General features: G+C 48.0%; 1 protein-coding gene and 1 pseudogene across 1 annotated transcript; both read right to left on the bottom strand.

Annotated features, from left to right (window-relative positions):
• Nucleotides 1-284: 284 nt before the first annotated feature.
• Nucleotides 285-1,316, bottom strand: LOC100465715 (annotated as a pseudogene).
• A 15,998-nt stretch (nt 1,317-17,314) lies between these two features.
• LOC100465463 (olfactory receptor 2A12) lies at nt 17,315-18,276 on the bottom strand. Its single transcript, XM_002930966.4, has one exon. The coding sequence runs from the start codon at nt 18,274-18,276 to the stop codon at nt 17,329-17,331; it is 948 nt and encodes a 315-aa protein (XP_002931012.4). The 3' UTR covers nt 17,315-17,328.

The following is an 18,276-nucleotide window of genomic DNA, read 5'->3' as shown; positions in this document are numbered from 1 at the left end:
TAGCGTAAGTTACATGACTTGCAACACGCCGCATATCTATTAATTGTTCAAATCAAGTCTCTTGTCTTGCTCTGTCCGGCACTGAGGTCCCGGCTCTTGACCAGTGTATCCCCTCTGTCCCAAACCACGTCACCAAAGATACTGCTGTTGTCTGAGCACCCAGTTCCTTCCCACTGGGCCAGGTGACGTCGTGACTTTAGGGAGTACAGCCTTCCAGGTCTCATGGCGGGGTTTGGCTGTGAGTCCTGCTTTGTTTGGCTCCCAAGGTCTTCCTTTTTGAAGCCTCACTCTGGGGCCCTGCTCCATCCCATCAGTTTGAGGAAAGCCTTTTTCACATCCTTGTTCCTCAGACTATAGATGACAGGGTTGAGGAAGGCTGTGGCAATGTCTTGCCACTGTTTGACAAGTTGCCGGAGCCAGGGCTCACGTACACGATGATGCGTGGAATGGCGAACATGGTGACCACGGCGATGTGGGAGGTGCAGGTGGAGAAGGCCTTGATCCGTCCCTGGGCTGAGCGGATCTTCATGATGGTGGCAAAGACGTTGGCATAGACGATGACAACCAGGGTCAGAGGGACCACGATGACACTGAAGCCCGTGATGAAGTCCACCAAGTCGTTGAGGGACGTGTCTGCACAGGCCAGCTTCAGGACGGCAGGGACCTCGCAGTAGTAGTGGTCAATCTCATCGGGGCCACAGTAGGGCAGGCGCCCGGCAAAGAAGGTGTAGTTGAGGCCACCCACCACACCGTAGGCCACACAGATGCCTGCCGCGAGGAGGCTTGTGCGGCGGCTCATGATGACCTTGTACCGGAGAGGGTGGCAGATGGCCACGTACCTGTCCACAGACATGATGGAGAAGAGCCAGGACTCAGTGACCCCGAAGAGGAGGAAGACGAACATCTGAGCCACACACCTGGCAAAGGAGATGGCCTCTTGCTGAGGACAGGCGCGAGCATCTGGGGCACCGTGGTGGTCGTGTAGCACGTCCAGCGTGGAGAGGACACTGCGGAAGAAGCACGTGGGTGTGTGGAGGCGGGGCTCCTGGCGGATGAGGGCGGTGAGGAGGCTGTTGCTCACGGGATGAGCAGGTAAAAGACCAGAGAGAAGGTGAGGAGCAGAGCGTTGGTCCTGGGGTTGGGGGCGAAGCCCAGTAGAATGAACTCTGTCACGGCGGACTGGTTGAGGTCCTGCATTGTGATCTGCCTGTTTAAAGAGTTTGGAGGATGTGTATTTGATTGCGTGTCTATCACGAGGGTGTGTAAGGAATTTTCACACTTGTTTCATGTATGGTTCTTAACAGGAAGTCTGGACTGGCAGATGGAGGCACCATGAGATGTGTCCACAGTAGCTTGGGTGGTACTGGGGTTGGTTCAGGATTTGGTTGAGGGTCAAGGTGACGAAAGTGGTGAACGCCCAATCAGGGAGGCGTCGTACTCCGTGCTCCTCTCTGGCCTCTAGGTTTGTTTTTCCTTTGCTGACACAGCCTTGCTTTTCTACTATTCACCGCATCTTCTGTTTTCTCTTGGAAGTGTAGGGGTTACTAATTCTTGGTTTCAGATTAGGATCGGGGAGGACTATTATACTCATTATTTGGGTCAAGGATTGGGACTAGGGTTAGAATGGGGGGTTAAAGTCAATGCTATGCAGAATAAAAATTCGAGTTAATATTTCAGATTTAGCTTCTTCTGGTGAATGAGCTTTTTCATTGGTGTTCATTGATTATGCCATTCATTCAGCAAATTTTTACCAAATGCTTGCTATAATGTGAGGGATATTTTATAGTCAAGGAAAGGTCATGGGTAAAGTGAGTATAGTCCCATAAACAATTTTTAGAGTTAGCAAAATAAAAAGGACGGCCCTACACATCACACGAAGAGGACATAGCCTTGAGGAGGCGCATATCTATCATACCTTCTCCATGAGAAACTCTTCAAAAACTCCTTCCTTCACATGGTCCATATGGTGCCAGGAAGTTGGTTTTGCTTTGTTGGAGATGGTGCACTTACTGAGATTTAAAATCTTTCCCTGTGGCTGGTCTACCTTTCGGTATTCATTGCCTTTCTGGTTTTATGTTTCAGAAAAATTTATATTTTGTTCTGAGCATATTAAAAATTCTAGTGATTATAGGAAACCGTGCAGCAGTAAATCCACAAAACGTGGAGTTTTGTGAAAGGGAAATTTGTGGAGGGCGGTTACATTTGTCAGGAAGGCTCTCCAAGCTCGTGCACTCTGCCCAGGTGGGTGCCCCAGCTCACCTCCTTATCCATTGCTGACTCGTACTCCCGGTGTTCCCATGGCTTTGCAGATTGCTCTCGACTTTCTGGTTTGTGAACTCTCACAGAGACATTTAATATCGCACCTCCAAAAACTCTTTTGATATTTTAAAGCGTCTCTCTTACAGAGGAAGAGCCAGCATCAGGCTTCATGCTAAGACTATGGCACAGAGGTCACTTAATGGCCACCTGCAGGCCACATATAACCCCTAGATACATTTCATATAGTTTTTAAAAGTTGAATTAATTGCCAATATTTTAAAAAGTGGAGCTTACACATAAAAAACTAGCTTTTCAGCATCACAAACGAGAGTTGGCAATAATGGGCCCTATTCCTCCAGCCAGCAGGAGGTGAGCGCATGAGTCCTCTTGGATGGAGTGTGAACTCCCCAGTTCACGCTATTCCTTGTGGTCCCTTATTTTTCGCAGACTAGTTTTACCTGGTTAAACTGCCTGTGCTTGCCCCCCACCCCATGCATTTGGATTTACGATCCCTGTTCGAAGGGTGTACGCTCAAAGTGAGTGCGACTCTTACCGCTGGTATAGAATATTATTCAGAGAGCTGTAGCCAAAGAAATAGTTTAAGGCAAGGAAATAAAATTATAACGCTCAGAAAATTACAATGATTTGCAAATGTTGTATTTGTCTTATCTGGAAATCCAAGAGGATCAACGGACACAGTTCTAAAACTAATGAAAGAATTTGGTTAAGTTGGCTTAACATAAAAATACTGGGGACCCAGGAGCACATGCGACACCAGCAGCTGGGCCCTGACATCGTTGGTTCTGCGTCTCACAGGCATTGACCTTGCCCCGCTGCCTAGACTGTCTCCCCAAGCCTGGCTCCTCGAGATGTCCCTGCTCCCGCTTAGCCCCATGCAACCAGATTAAATTTACAAAAAGGGGAGGAGATTCAAAGAACAATATGCATGGCAAGATCCCATGTGTACAGGAGTGTGTATGCACACAAATTTGTAAACATGTATTTTACATCACATTTTAGATGCATAGAAAATGCCTGCAAGTATACACAGACTTGTCAGCATTTATTATCATTGAGGACTGAGGCTTGTGGTAGTGGTGAGCGAGGCCCTAGGTATGAATGAGGCACTTTTCCTTTTTCTTTTTACGTTTCAGGACTAGGATTTTTTTTTATCTACAGTGAATATATATATATATATATATATATATATATATATATATATATTTTAATCATTAAAAATCTAAGAAGAACCCAAAAAGTAGAAATGTTCTATACCAGACAAAAAGTTAGAAATATATTGAGTTTTTTTTTTTTATAAAAGCAGCAAATAAACGAAAATACACAAATACCTAGGGATGAGCCTCACAAGAAATGTTCAGGACCTACCTATGAGAGCAATACAAATGAAAACAAAACAAACAAGATTCTGCAGAACTTTCTCGAAAAACATAAAGGAGGCTTCGAGCAAGTTCAGGGATGCGCCATGTCCCTGTTTCTGGAAGGAAAGACTAAAATTGGCAAAACAAAAACAACAGACAAACAAGCAAACCACACCAAAAAACCCCCAGAAAAAACAAAACAAAACAAAAAACCCAAAAACAGCTCTGAACTTATCTATTTAATGCAATCTAATTAAAACTCAATAGAATGATATTATAAGAACTTGATAATGTGATTCAACACTCATGAAAGAATAAATGGATGAGAATAGTCAAGGAAATACCGAAGGGGAAAAAAGAACAACAAAATGGAGGTAGAGCTGTCAGGTTTCGCGAATAAACAGAAGCCTGAAATTCAAGTTTACCTGGGCATCCTGTATTTTATCTGTCTCTTCCAAAGGTGCAAGGTGCAATGTACTATAATACCGTAAAAATGTACCGTGAGCTCCGAGATAGACGCACAGACGGATGGGACAGACAGGGAGCTTGGAAACACACCCGAGCGGCGATGAAGGGGCTGTTACAAAGCAGAGGGCAGGAAGCTGTTTAACAATGTCGTTCAGTTAGTTAGCGATCTGGGTAGGACAAGTTCTTTTGTGCCGCCTGTGGAGACACATTCTAACTATGCTAAACCGTGAAATGCAAAAAATAAAACCTATCAAGAACGACCTCTGAAGCGTGACCTGAACGCTGGGAGTCCTTCAGCCTCAAGCTGATGACCCTTCGTATGTTCACAGGGCAGCACAGCCCCTCATCCCCTCCACTGGGAGAAGGCTGATGTTCTCCCTTCTTCTCAGATTTGTAGTAGTTTGGGGGGTTCCTTGTGTATCCCTGGTTACTTTGTTCTCAAAATTCCTGCTCTCACTGAACTCTTGGTCCCCACTGGTTCCTGGGGTGGGTACCGACCTCTTCCACGGCTCATTCCCATTCTCTTTCTCCTTTACGCCCCAAACTCCCCAACACAAGGCTGTCGTAAGCCTGGTCCGGCAGGCGTGTTAGACAAACATGTCTTATATGAAGCACAGTTTAAAATTGAATATTTAATTCCGTAAAGTCCCCAAACCATCCCTGCAGCAGTTTTCTTTCTCTCTAGTCCCAAGATGGGGCCTGGACTCCTTCCGGAAACCTCATCCCATCTCCCTTTGTCTCCCTGGTCTAGGACTCTTTCCTCCCGTCACTTGAGCAGCCAGCCACAGACTCCACCTGCCTGTCTCCTTGCTTCGAGCATCACAACCACCGGGAAGTCTTGTCACACCCTGCTGTGCTTCCCACCCAGGGTTTCCGGGGTCAGGAGGTCTAGGTGGAGCCTGAGAACCTGCATTTGTAACAAGTTCGCGGTGAGGCTCACGCTGCCTGCCGGCGGCACCACGCTTTGAGAACCACTTACTTCATTGTGCCGAGAAAGTTGGCTCTCTTTCTTTCAACTTCTCTACGTTCATATTTTTGCCCAAGCCGCTCACATTCCCCCTGTCTGAATGCCAATTTTTTTCCTTTTGTACAAACATAAAAATAAAAGAGTAAAGGAAAAGATGAGTATTTTTGGCAAAATAATTTTCTCTAAGTTGAAAAAAAACTAATGATGGTTGTGATATGCATAGAAGACAAGGGATTAATGTCTTTGGAATATATCTTTTAAGATAGGAAGAAAAATTCTAACAACTGACAGTGAGATGTGAATAGTTAATTCGCAAGAGATTCAAGTGACTGGTGAACCCACAGAAGAGTTTAACTGTCACAACAATTAAAGGTCGCAAGTTAAAACCTCGACGACATCATAATTTTCGAACAATAAAATTTGCAAAATCTATTTTAAAATGATGATGCCTGGCATCAGCGCGTTTACAGTGAAATAGGAATTCTCATAATATATTGTCATGGGAAATAAATTACTATACCCTTCTGCAGGAAAATGTGGCAGTGTGTGATTTCACCTTTAAGAATTTCGCAAAGGGAAAAAAGTCAGAGATGTGGGAAGAGACTTTCCTCAAGGGTGTTCCCTGCAATATGGTTTATAATAGGGGAAACTGGAAACAACCGAAATGTCCTGTGACAGGGGACTGGTTAAATAAACTATGGGCTAGTGCTGTGATTGAATACCTTGTAGCCTTTAAAATCGTATTTGGAGACTCCTTCACATTGTAGGGAAATGCTCTAATAGACCGTGAAGGTAAAAAAACAGAATATGAAACTATATCCCACCCAATCCTAACAGTATAAAGATTTATATGCATAGGCAAAAGTTGGAAAAGAACATACCAAAACCTTAACAGTGGTCATTTCTGGTGCTTAGATGTATAGGTGATATTACTTGTTAATGTTCTTTGAACTCCCTAATTCTTCACATTAAACACGAATTCCTTTTATAATAAGGAATAAAGTTCAAAGTAGTTTGAAGATAGAATACATAGGGGTTTGGCCTCTTCCTTCAGACTGTGTAGATCAAAGGCTGGGTACAAAGAGGAAGATGGCAGGTGGAGAGAGACACAGGGGCCTGGAGAATGCCAGAGGGAACGGAAGGGAGAGCCCCTCCGATGTCCTAGCTCCTCTCCTCCCCTGAGCTGCACTTGGAGTCAGCTTATGCAGCCTAATGCACGGACATGTCTTGGTTAAGGTTAAACTGTTTTGGGGGGCTCCTGGGTGGCTCAGATGGTTAAGCATCTGCCTTCAGCTCAGGTCATGATCTCTGGGTCCTGGGATTGAGCCCCGAATCGGGGTCCCAGCTCAGTGGGGAGTCTGCTTCTCTCTCTGCCTCTGCCTCTCTCCCCTGCTCATGCTCTCTCTCTCTCTGTGTCTCTGTCTCTCTCTCTCTCTGTGTCTCGAATGAATAAATTTTTGAAAAAAATCTTAAAAAACAAAGGGAAAAGTGTTTCGGATAGGAGATGACCTGAGAGGTGAAGACCCAGGTTGAGTCCGGGCAGGTGGAGAAGTCAGATTGGGAGACAGAATGGTAACCCAAGTGAGAACTACTCAGTCTGGGACGGGACGGGAGCAGCTCGCAGAGGGCAAGGATGTGATCACACAGGAAACAGGGAGATGAGCTGAGATTCTAGATTCTTGAGGTCGGCAGACCTCTGGGACTAGAAAGCCAGGAGAAGCGGAGCTAGAGCCGTCACGGCAGGAGGCGGCGCGCAGGGCAGAGCCGCGGATTTGGGGTCGAGCGCACCTGGCGAGAGGGGCTTGCTGTTCTTGTTGCGTAACCCGCGCCGATTACTCCACCTGTCTGAACCTCAGCAACCTCGTCTGTGCCGTGGGGACCCTGCGGGGAGGCTGGAGGCTGGATGAAGGTAGTCCTGGTTCATGCTACTGAACAAAGTCGGCGGCAGATAAGCGTCAAAGGCACCTGGGGGACTGTTGGGGTCTCTGCCTGAGCCAGCACAGGAGGGGGGCCGTAACACACAGACACATCTCTGCTTCCTAAACCACCATGAAAGTCCAGAGAAGGCTCCAGCCGCTGAGAGGAGGAAGCCGGGCCTGGGAAGGGCGCTCTGAGCTCTGGCCACTCATTTCCAGCTCCAGCCCCCAGCCTCCCTCCGAAGAGGCCAGCCCCCAGCTGCAGGTCCTCAGCAACGGGCACAAGACCAGCATGAGTCTGCCCACTCCTCGCGGCCTACATCCCCCTGTTCCCCCTCCCCCTGCCTGCCATCCAGCTAGGACCAAGAGGCCATTGTTCATCGTTAATAATAAAAGAGACCAGAATTCTTAATGTGCACCCAGGCCTTCACATTTGGGCCCAGACAACTCCCCTGGTCATTGTCCCTCTGTGTCCTCAAGAGTCCGGTTCTCCCACTCACCGGAGCACTAGTCGTCTGCCTGGCCGCGGGAAGTCGCCTGGCCTCCTGGCCCTCGTGATCTCAGCTGTAAAAGGAGCTTGGCAGATAACCTGCAGCAGCCCCTCCAGGACAGATACTCAATGCTTTTCTACTTATACCTAGATTTGGAGGCGACTGGAGGCGACAGAGGGTGAGGCTGGAGAGCTGGGGGGGGTGCCGGCGCCTCACAATCCCACGCCCCGTAGGTGCCTAGGCCGCACTGTGTTTACATGTTTCCATGGAGGACACTCAAGGCCTAGCCAGGAGGGGAGGCATGTGGGACCGAGGGGACACCGTCCTGTAGACGGGCGGCTCCCGAGAACAGAACTGGAAATGGATGTTGGACCATTGGGCTGTTGGGGAGCAGGACCTGGAGTCTTACAACTTCAGAGTTAAGCTTTTTTATGTTTTGTCAAAGACAGACCTCTGCAGGAGCTCAGAACCCACTCCGTTCACACCCTCCTCACCCAGACACACATGGCTCCCAGTGGCTCCTCTTACGAGTTACTGACTTGAAGCTCAATCTGAGAACAACTAGTACAATCCTCTCATTTTACCAAAGCTCAGAGAGGGCAAGCAACTGGCCTAAGGTCACCCAGCAAGAGCGTCTCAAGCATGGTGGGCACCCATGTGGCTTGACCCCTAGTCTGGGCTCTTGCGCTGCCCAGTGCTGCTCTCAGAGACGAGCCAAGAGCCAGGAATGGGACTTACGGACAGAGGGAACCGGCTGTTGCAGACTACATTCTCTCCCAGCTCCTGAGGCATGGAGGTCCTTAAGCAAGGGCCACGGCGATGAGAGGCTGCCGGGTCTTACCTCCAGCTTGTGCCTGCTGACTGAGGACAGAGGAAGCAGAGAAGATATGCAGGACAGGCCTCTGCCCCCAGGATTCCTTGGCCTTTGATGAGTTTGTGTCTTTGTCCAGAATGCAGCCTGGGGACTGGTTTCTTCTCTCACTTTCGTTGGCTGGTTTGCCGTGTGTCTCGGGGTCAGTTACTTGGCCTCTCTGAGCCTCCGGTTCTGGCCCTCTCGCAGCCAGGTTTGATGATGACCTGTTGCCAGTGTGAAGACAGAAACAGGTGGCGTGACTGTGAGGCCCTGGTAGAGGGTGAGCCTCTGGTCCCCAGGCTGTCCGCGACTTGAGCCTGGGGTGCCGGGCTTGCTCCTGTTTTAGGATGTGATAGAAATCAGAGGAAAGTTGCTTGCTTTTTCACATGGGCCATTGTACTGATCTCCTCTCATATCTGTTTTCCTGCAGCACAGTTAGGAGATGAAAGTCTCAAGAGTTTCGAATTTTCGCTGTTGAGACTTACTGCCATGACTCAGAGCCAGTAACCGTTTCTTATCAGTAAAAATTGTGGTTGATTACAGTAATATTTAATTCTGAAATATGACTTCTGAAGATATATATGATTTGTCCTCACTTTTCCTTTCTCCAGCCCTTTCCCCATCACACACACACACACACACACACACACCCTCCCCCCATATCAACACTGACCTGCAGGGGCTAAGAATGACCCAGAGAAGCTTGACCCAGAGAGCAACAAAAGCCAAGAAAATGATGGAAAAAGAGAGATAGGCCCTGGAAGGGAAAAAGAGAGTCCAATATAAGCGACAAGGAGGCCAAGAGGCACTGAGACCCAGAATGCGAGGGGCACAGGCCAGAGAGGCAAAGCCCTTGGAGCCAAGGTGGAAGAGGGCAGAGGAAGGGTCACTCTTCCCCTTGTGTCAGAAGAGGAGAAAGGACTACAGGAAAGAGAAGTGGAGCTGTGGAGACCCAGTGGGAGAGGGTCAGACGGACAGAACAAGGCAAGTCACGGAAGAGGAAAGAGGCGGGAGCCGGAGGAGGAGACAGGCCCAGGTCTGTCCGCGGTTCTGGAAAGGGGTGGGGGCGGGAGCACAGGGGGGCTGCCTGGGGCAGCTACACCACCGAGAGCCGCCCGAGCCCAGGCAGGGAAGGAAAGGGGCAGAGGCCATAGGACAGGGGCATGGAGAGAGGAGGGAGAAGGAGCTGGAAGAGGAGAGCAAGCAGGTGGGTGACGGCAGACCAGACAGTGTGGACAGAGGAGTGGAGGCCGAGCTGGAGGAGGGAAGGGCCGAGGGCCAGGTTCCAAGGGGAGACCCAGGGAAACGCTGCAAGGGGGCATTGTGTGAATCACAGAGACAGCAGAGGCTGAGAAGAGAAGAACCAGGGACCCTAGAGAGCCGGGGCCTCACCACCGGCTCCTGCGGAGGCCCAGCGAGCAATCCACGGAGGAGTCAAGAGGGCAAGGGAGGCCGAAAGAACTGCAGACCCAGTCAGAACAGCAGAGCCAGGGGTGCCTGGGTGGCTCAGTCATTAAGTATCTGCCTTCAGCTCAGACCAAGATCCCGGAGACTTGGGATCGAGCCCCACATCAGGCTCCTCCACTGGAAGCCTGCTTCTTCCTCTCCCACTCCCCCTGCTTGTGTTCCCTCTCTCGCTGGCTGTCTCTCTCTCTCTGTCAAATAAATAAATAAAATCTTTAAAAAAAAAAAAAAAAAAAAAAAAGAACAGCAGAGCCAGAGCTGCAGAAGGCAGGGGGAGGAGAGAGACAGAACCTTGGAGGCAGGGAGACAGGGCAGCAAGAAGAACCAGAGCCAGGAAGAGACCGACGGACAGGGAGGGAAAGCAAGAAAGAGAAAGGCAGGGACAGGCAGTCGTGCACCCACTCACACAGACATGAGTAGAGAGAACAGTGGCCGGTGAGCAAGACTGTGGCCCAGGCTGGGCTCCTGTCCCCAGCATGGTCAGGGGCGTTGCTGTCCGACCTTATAAGCCCGCAGGGAAGGGGGTTGTGGGCAGGGCTCCCGCAGACTCAGGGGGCCACTCCTGAGTGGCATGTGGCCCCAGGGCCCTAGTCGGGACAGTCCCTGCAGCCTCTGGCCCAGGCTCCTGCTGAGGAAACTCACTCCCCAAGGACCTCAGGCCGTGGGCTCCTGGAGGCCCAGGTGCAGCAGGGGAGAAGGGGCTCAGCCGGGGTGGCATGGCCCACGCTGGGGAGGGTGTGTGTGGGGCTCGGACAGGGCGCTGAGGGCAGGTCTTTTCTCAGCTCTTCCTCCTCCCCCAGGAAAATAAAATGAGACACCATGGGAGGTCTAGGGTGATGAAGGCCAAGAAATTGTCCTCTCCCCTGCCAAGTGGTGTCCCCAGGGCTGTCTCACCCATTACGTACTGTGGCAAAGTGTCTAGGGTCCTGGGGATTTCTTAATCTACAGACATGTTGGAGGCCCTAAAGAAAAGGATACTGGCTGAAAGATCGGGATCTCACAAAATAAAAATTAGTAAATATTTAAATGACTTTTAAAATAACAGTTTATCAGGCAGCGTGAACTCATTCAACTTTCTCAATGTTACATGGTGACACATTAATTATGCTTATGTGGGGCATGGGTACACTTCCCCGTGTCTTATAAAGGACGGTACCCATGGAGGTCTTCAACTGCCATGGCTCTCAGGTCCCAGCTCTTCGGGAGGGTATGTTCTGGCGTTTCAGAAAGCTTGTGAGCAGCTTTCTTCTTGGTGGAGAGAAGAGCAAGAAAGAAAGGGTCAGAACTAGCAACAAAGGCTCAAGACCGATAAGAGGAAGAACTTACACCCTGCAATTCTGAGGCAGCAGCAAAGACCTGGGAGCCCTCTGTCTTTTGATGCTTCTGGCCAAAGGGTGAGGAGATCAGTTCTGCCTGGAGGGCAAAGGACACGTCGCGCTCCATCCTTTCTGGGCATGAGAAGGCCGTGTGCTCACAGATGGCCCAGGGGGCTGGCACAACATTTGGAACGTGGCCCAATATGTCCCCCAGGAGCCAGACGGGGGTTTGGCTTCATCACATAGGAATGGTTTAATTGGCAGCTGCATGGGGGAGAAGCCACTGTGAGCAGAGCTCCAGAACCTGGCTTCTGGGACAGGAGGCCTCCTCTGGCCGGGCCACCTGGCTCACACCAGCCTGCCTCATGGACGCGGGAGGGTGTGGGAAGCCAGGGCTGGGCGCCCTGGAGCCTCACTGGGTGCTGTGCTCCTTGATGAAGCCCCTCCCTCTCCCAGTGTTGCCACACTGAGGGCTGGGGGTGTCCTCCTCAGTGACAGGGTCTCTGTCCTGTTCCCTGCTGTCCTGAGTCAGACCCCCACAGGGAGTCCACTGCAGCACTGACCAGGCCACAGAGGCCTCTTGCTCCCGTTGAGGGGAGCTCAGGATTTGGTGGTGTCTGCGGCCAGCTAAAGCCGCCTTCAGCTCCCTCTGAGACCCTCAGGGCTGGAGGCCTTTGCCTGCCCCACAGGGGAGCTCCCACCCCGAGATCTCCTCACTCTCTGGAGGGCTGTTTCTTTCTGGCAATTCCTGGCCCAGCCTGGAACAGCCTCTCCCTGGCTGCCCACCCCAAGCACTAGGGCTGTGGGGTGTCACCCACCTCCTTCCTCATGTGGCCGGGTGACAATGCTGACCCCAAATCCAGTGCAGGCTTCCCCCCCACACCACCAAGCACATCTCCCATACCAGTCAGTGTCCGACAAGTCACCTGAATTCTGACCCAGTCCACCTGGACATAGGGTTGGATCCCACAGGTAAGGGCTCAGTCCTACAAGACTGTCCCCCACTCTCCTGGTCCAATACCGCTGGCCCCAGAATCGGCAGAGCAAGAACACCCCCCCTAGAGCTGCAGAAGCCAATAAGGGTACTGGCTTGGATCACTGTTGCTATTGTTTTGAATGTTCTGGGTTTTTTGGATACATGAGAAAATCCTTTCTCTGTCCCCTCAGCCTGTCTCTCACACTTGATTTCGTAGATCCAGGGTTTTGGACTGCAATGAAACATTTTNATTTTATTTATTTATTCGACAGAGATAGAGACAGCCAGTGAGAGAGGGAACACAAGCAGGGGGAGTGGGAGAGGAAGAAGCAGGCTCATAACGGAGGAGCCTGATGTGGGGCTCGATCCCATCACGCCAGGATCACGCCCTGAGCCGAAGGCAGATGCTTAACCGCTGTGCCACCCAGGCGCCCTGCAGTGAAACATTTTTAACTGATACCCGATTTTTACTAACTTACCAGATTTCAGATACTTAAATTAATCTCTTTACTTAGTGACCTACATTCCATAATCATGTCTTCTATTTAACCAGGATATACTTGGTCAAACTGATTGTTAACAAAGATGATATGTAAGAGTCCTTACCTTTTCATCGGGCGAGCTGAGATGCTATTAAGTAGCAGGGATTGAACTGACTTCGCTTGTGAATTCAATCTCTACGAAGCTGTCCCTGAAAAACTGACCTGGCTTACAAGGTCGCAACCTTATAGATGGTAAGAAATACCACCCACTGGCCAGCAGGAAACTTCTGGAAACTTTGGAGCCTTGACTGGAGGGGAATTCACCCAAATTTATAGGTAGTGTGGGTTAAATATGAAGGATAGACTTTTCTTTTCTTTTCTTTTTTAAAGATTTTATTTAATTATTTGACAGAGATAGAGACAGCCAGCGAGAGAGGGAACACAAGCAGGGGGAGTGGGAGAGGAAGAAGCAGGCTCATAGCGGAAGAGCCTGATGTGGGGCTCGACCCCACAACGCCGGGATCACGCCCTGAGCCGAAGGCAGGCGCTTAACCGCTGTGCCACCCAGGCGCCCCAAGGATAGACTTTTCTTGGGATTGGTTTTCCAACCTCAGCATAATGAATAGAGCATTTAAAAAGTCGAATTTGAGATGCCATATGGAAACTTCCAGGCAGAAGTTAGTTCTATGGGTTTAGAAGTGGTTCAATACTGCATGTCTCTAGATTTGCAAAGCATACTAGAGATGGACCATATGGCTAACATTCCTATTACACTGATGCAAGCAGTGAGGCCAGACATAATGAGACCAGTTTTTTTTAAATCAAGAATAATTTTTGAGGATTATTTAAGATCATGGGAAGGTGTTGTAAGAAAAAACATCATCTAAGACTCGCAGTAGGGAACAGGGATTTCTTGCTGTCCTCTTGGTACAGTGCTAGATGTTGTCTGGGACAATATTGTCTAGGATTATCTAACTTTATAAGGGTGTATTATTTTAATTGACTTTCTACGGCCTTGGGTATTTTATAACTGTGCAGGTATAACTGTTGAGTTAAAGAAAACTGGTAGCAGACAAATGATTCGTATTTATAATAATGCAAATAATTCCTATTCATAGAAGTGAAAATGGAATTTGTCCAGTAGAAAATATATATTTGCGTCGGCCAAATTCTCCTTTGAACCAATCTTTTTTTTTTTAAAAGATTTTATTTATTTATTTGACAGAGATAGAGACAGCCAGCGAGAGAGGGAACACAAGCAGGGGGAGTGGGAGAGGAAGAAGCAGGCTCATAGTGGAGGAGCCTGATGTGGGGCTCGATCCCACAGCGCCGGGATCACGCCCTGAGCCGAAGGCAGACGCTTAACCGCTGTGCCACCCTGGCGCCCCTCCTTTGAACCAATCTTAACCTCTTACTGGTTCCTCCATGGATCTATGAGCTTTTTTCTCATTCAAGAAAAACCGTAAAGGAAAAGATCCATAAGTTTATAAGAATTCTATTTATTAGAAGTCATTATTCATTTTATCCAAAGATAAGAAAACTCTTCAGCAGTGAGAACAAAGTGACATGATAAATGTCAAAACCTATGATTGAGTGAATAAATCAAGTTACAGAAGAATACATATGGTATAATTCAAATTAAAAATCATCACACAGCCATGAAAAAGGATGACATCTTGCCATTTGTGACAACATGGAAGGACCACTTAGACGGCATTATGCTGAGTGAAATAAGTCAGATTGAGGAAAAAAAGTACCTTCTGATGTCACTCCTGTGTGAAATCTAAAAAACAAGAGAACAAACAAAGAAACCAAAAGTAGGATCCGACCTATAAATAAAGAGGACAAACTGGTGGCTGCCAGAGGGGAGGCAGGTGGGAGGATGGGCAAAATGGGTGAAGGGGAGTGGGAGATACTGGCTTCCAGTATGAAATGAATAAGTCATGGGAATAAAAGTCACAGCACAGGGAGTATGGGCAACGACACTGTAATAGCGGTGTATGGGGACAGGTGGTAGCTACACTGCGGTGAGCACAGCGTAATGTGCGGAGATGTTGAATGTGTTGTGCGCCTGAAACTACATCGTGAGCCAGCTCTCCCCCCAAATCATAATAAATAAGATAAAGTGAGTATGTGACCAAAAAATAGAGTGCTTTAAGCATTTAAGAAATCATGAGAACACATAATAGTTAAATAATTGTATTATATTTCTTTTAAAGTATAAAGAAAAACGATTAAAAATCTTTTCAACCCTAAAATCGAGATGCTGAAATGTTAACGGTAATTATCCCCACGTCTAAATAATGGATAGCTTTCATTTTCTTCGTTCTGTTTGCACCTGTGCTCTAAAATGCAAGAGTAAACGTGCTGCTTTTGCATAAAGAAAACAAGCAAGGAAGCAAGAGAAGATAGTCTCAATGCATGTAATAAGCAAGGAAGATCCAAAACATGTAATAAACTGCAAATCAAGGAAAAGCAAACGACGTCCCATATTCACTGAATAGTTAGTTTTTCACTATGACAAATGCTTTTCATGTAGTATCTCATGTAATCCTTCCAACAACCTCCTGAGGTCTATGCGACTTTCTTCCCGTTGACAGAAGGGGAAACTGAGACTCAGAGAGTTCTGTACCTTGCCCGTCACCGCTGCGTTAGTAAAGGGTAGGGCTGGAATAGAATACAGGAGTCTGGCTTTTGAGTTTAGTTCACTACACACCACTACCAAGAATCTGATGAAAAAATGCTAAATTCACTAGCAACCAGGGAACTGCAAATGAAACAAAAAGAGATGTTACCGCTTTCCACCTGTGAGACAGGTAGCAACTTTAGAATGCTTGAGACAGAGAAATAATGTCAAGTGTTGATGAGAACTAGAGGGGTTTATCAGTAGAACTTCTTGGAAGAACAGTTGAGGAGTATCTAGTAAATCTGACATTTCTTTGATTCTGCCCTCTGCCAAGTCCATCGATACACATAAATCCTAGGGGGGGAACCTTGTATAAGGAGAACCAGAGACATTTGTTGCAGAATTTTTTAAATTGTGAAAAATTGGAAATAAATATTTGACAATAACGAATTAGATAAATGAGGGGCACCTCGGTGGCTCAGTCAGGGAAGCATCTGACGCTTGTTCTCAGCTCAAGTGTGATCTCAGGGTCGTGAGTTCAGGCCCCCTACTGGGCTCCGTGCTGGGTGTGGTGCCTACTTAAAAAGAAAAAAGTGAAGGTTTGGGCAAAGAAAGCAACTTTCTGGGGCCCCTGTGCGGCTCAGTCAGTTAAGAGCCCGACTCTTGATTTTGGTTCCGGTCGTGATCTCAGGGTCCTGAGATTGACCCCGAACTGGGCTCCATGCTCAGCAGGGAGTCTGCTGAGTTTCTTCTCCCTTTCCTTCTGCCCCTTCCCCACTCCCGCTCATGCACACAGGGGATCTCCCACTCTTAAAAAAAAAATTAGATAAATGAGCCGTGGTATATTCAAATGCTCACTACAGAGAATGCGTTAGTCCTATGTCTATCAAATGGGTAGATGTCAAAAACATGAGGCTGAGTTACACTTTTTTCAGAATAATGCGGATATCATGCCACCATTATAAATTTTCAACCTCAAACAAGAACAATGCTGTGGGTGCAATTGTCTGTAAGCAAAAGTTTCAAACCACACGGAGTAGACTTCAGTTGAATGGTAGTGGTTTCTTCCTAGGAGCTGGGACTATTCAAAGGACACTTCGAATGGCATTTAATCCTTTTTTAAAAAGAAAAAAGGCTCAGACTAAATAAGGCAAAATATTAACGAGTGTTTATTAGGGGTACGGAAAAATGGGGTCTTTGTATTATTATTTCTCTCCGGCGGTATCTCTTTCTCTGCTGTTCTCTCTATATACAGAAAAATGCACACAAATATATAGATATCCATATATACATATCCTTTCCTTTTATGAAATATATGTAGTATTTATTTCTCAAAATAAAAGTGAGATTAAAGTAAAAAAAACAGTATGGACTCTGGGAAAAAAACTGAGGACTTCAGAGGGGAGGGAGTGGGGGATTGGGATAGACCGGTGATGGGTAGTAAGGAGGGCACGTATTGCATGGTGCACTGGGAGTTATACGCAAGTAATGAATCATGGAACATTGCATCAAACTAAGGATGTACTGCATGGTGACTAAATAACATAATAAAAATCATTATAAAAAAATAAAATAAAGTAATAAAAGCAGGCAAGAGTTAGTATCACAAGCTGAGTCCAGACCAAAACAATTATTAGCCACATTGTTACACATGTGTGTCTAAAATCGTTCTAGCTTGGAATTTATAGCTCCTATTGCAAAAAGCAATGCTAATTATTACTTGTAAGTGCATGCAAAGACTGTGGACATGCTTGGTCTACTTTTAACATCATTTTCACCCCCAAATCCCTTACACTGTAGAAAAGCATGTGTGCCTATTACACATTTGGCTGTGATCAGAAGAAAAGACACAAACTTCTCGAGGTGAGGATGGAACCAGGAAAAACAATAAAGCAATAGCCATGAACCATGACCCAGTCACTGTAGAAGAAAGCCTTTGTTCTCAACACTCAACTGAGTCATTGGGGCGGTGGCAGCCATGGAGGGGCCGTCATTTATGGGTAGCCATACAGCCACCCCGAACTTGGGTGGTTATATCCCCAGAAAGATTGGTTAGATCCTACTTGTATGTCAAGCAAATGAGTCCCATTAAGTCTGCCCATGACTCTGGACGGCTCTGACACAGCCTGGGTCACTGAGCGGTTCTTCTGTGACCAAGTACATTCCGAAAGGCCCTTTTAACATCTTTGTTCCGGAGGCTGTAGATGATGGGGTTGAGGAAGGCAGAGAGAACATTGTAGAACAGGGCTAGCTTCTTGTCCCGCTCGGGGTCATACCAGGAGCCGGGCCTCATGTACATGATCGTGGCTGGCCCATAGAACACGGTGACCACAGTGATGTGGGAAGCACACGTGGAGAAAGACTTGAGCCTCCCCTGGGTTGAGTGGATTCTTAAGATGGAGGCAAAGATTCGGATATAGGAGGCCAGGATGAGGGAGAATGGGACCAAGAGGAAGATGAAACCCAAGATGAAGTCCAAACGGTCATTGAAGGACGTGTCCGCACAGGCCAATTTCAGGACAGCAGGGACCTCACAGAAGAAGTGGTTTATCTTGTTGGGGCCACAGTAAGGCAGCTGCATGGTGAAGACGGTGTAGATCAGGGCCCCAGCTACGCTAACGCACCAACAGCCCGTGACCATCTTGATACAAATGGGACGGCTCATGAGTAGGGAATAGCGAAGGGGGAAACAGATGGCCACATACCTGTCATAGGCCATAATGGCATAGAGGATGCACTCAGCAATGCCCAGGACCAAGAAGATAAACATCTGGGCAGCACAAGCTCCCCAGGAGATGGTGTTCTTTGGACACACCATATTAACCAACATCTGGGGCGTGGTGGTAGTGACATAACTCACGTCCACCAAGGAGAGGACACTGAGAAAGAAGTACATGGGCGTGTGCAGGTGTGAGTCCAGGTGGATCAGGGTGACGATGAGTCCATTTCCCAGAAGAGTGATGATGTAGAGCAGAAGGAAGAAGGAGAACAGGGCGATCCTGACCTGTGACTCCCTGGAGAATCCCAGGAGGATGAACTCAGACACCGAGCTGCGGTTCTCCTTGCCAAGGCTCTGCAT

Source organism: Ailuropoda melanoleuca, chromosome 2 (genome assembly GCF_002007445.2).
Source record: "Ailuropoda melanoleuca isolate Jingjing chromosome 2, ASM200744v2, whole genome shotgun sequence".
NCBI classification, from domain to species: domain Eukaryota; kingdom Metazoa; phylum Chordata; class Mammalia; order Carnivora; family Ursidae; genus Ailuropoda; species Ailuropoda melanoleuca.
This window is presented reverse-complemented; position numbering and strand designations above follow the sequence as displayed.

Bases quoted from the DNA above. Each gene is read 5' to 3' on its own strand.
- LOC100465463 (XM_002930966.4), bottom strand. From the start codon at position 18,276: ATGCAGAGCCTTGGCAAGGAGAACCGCAGCTCGGTGTCTGAGTTCATC.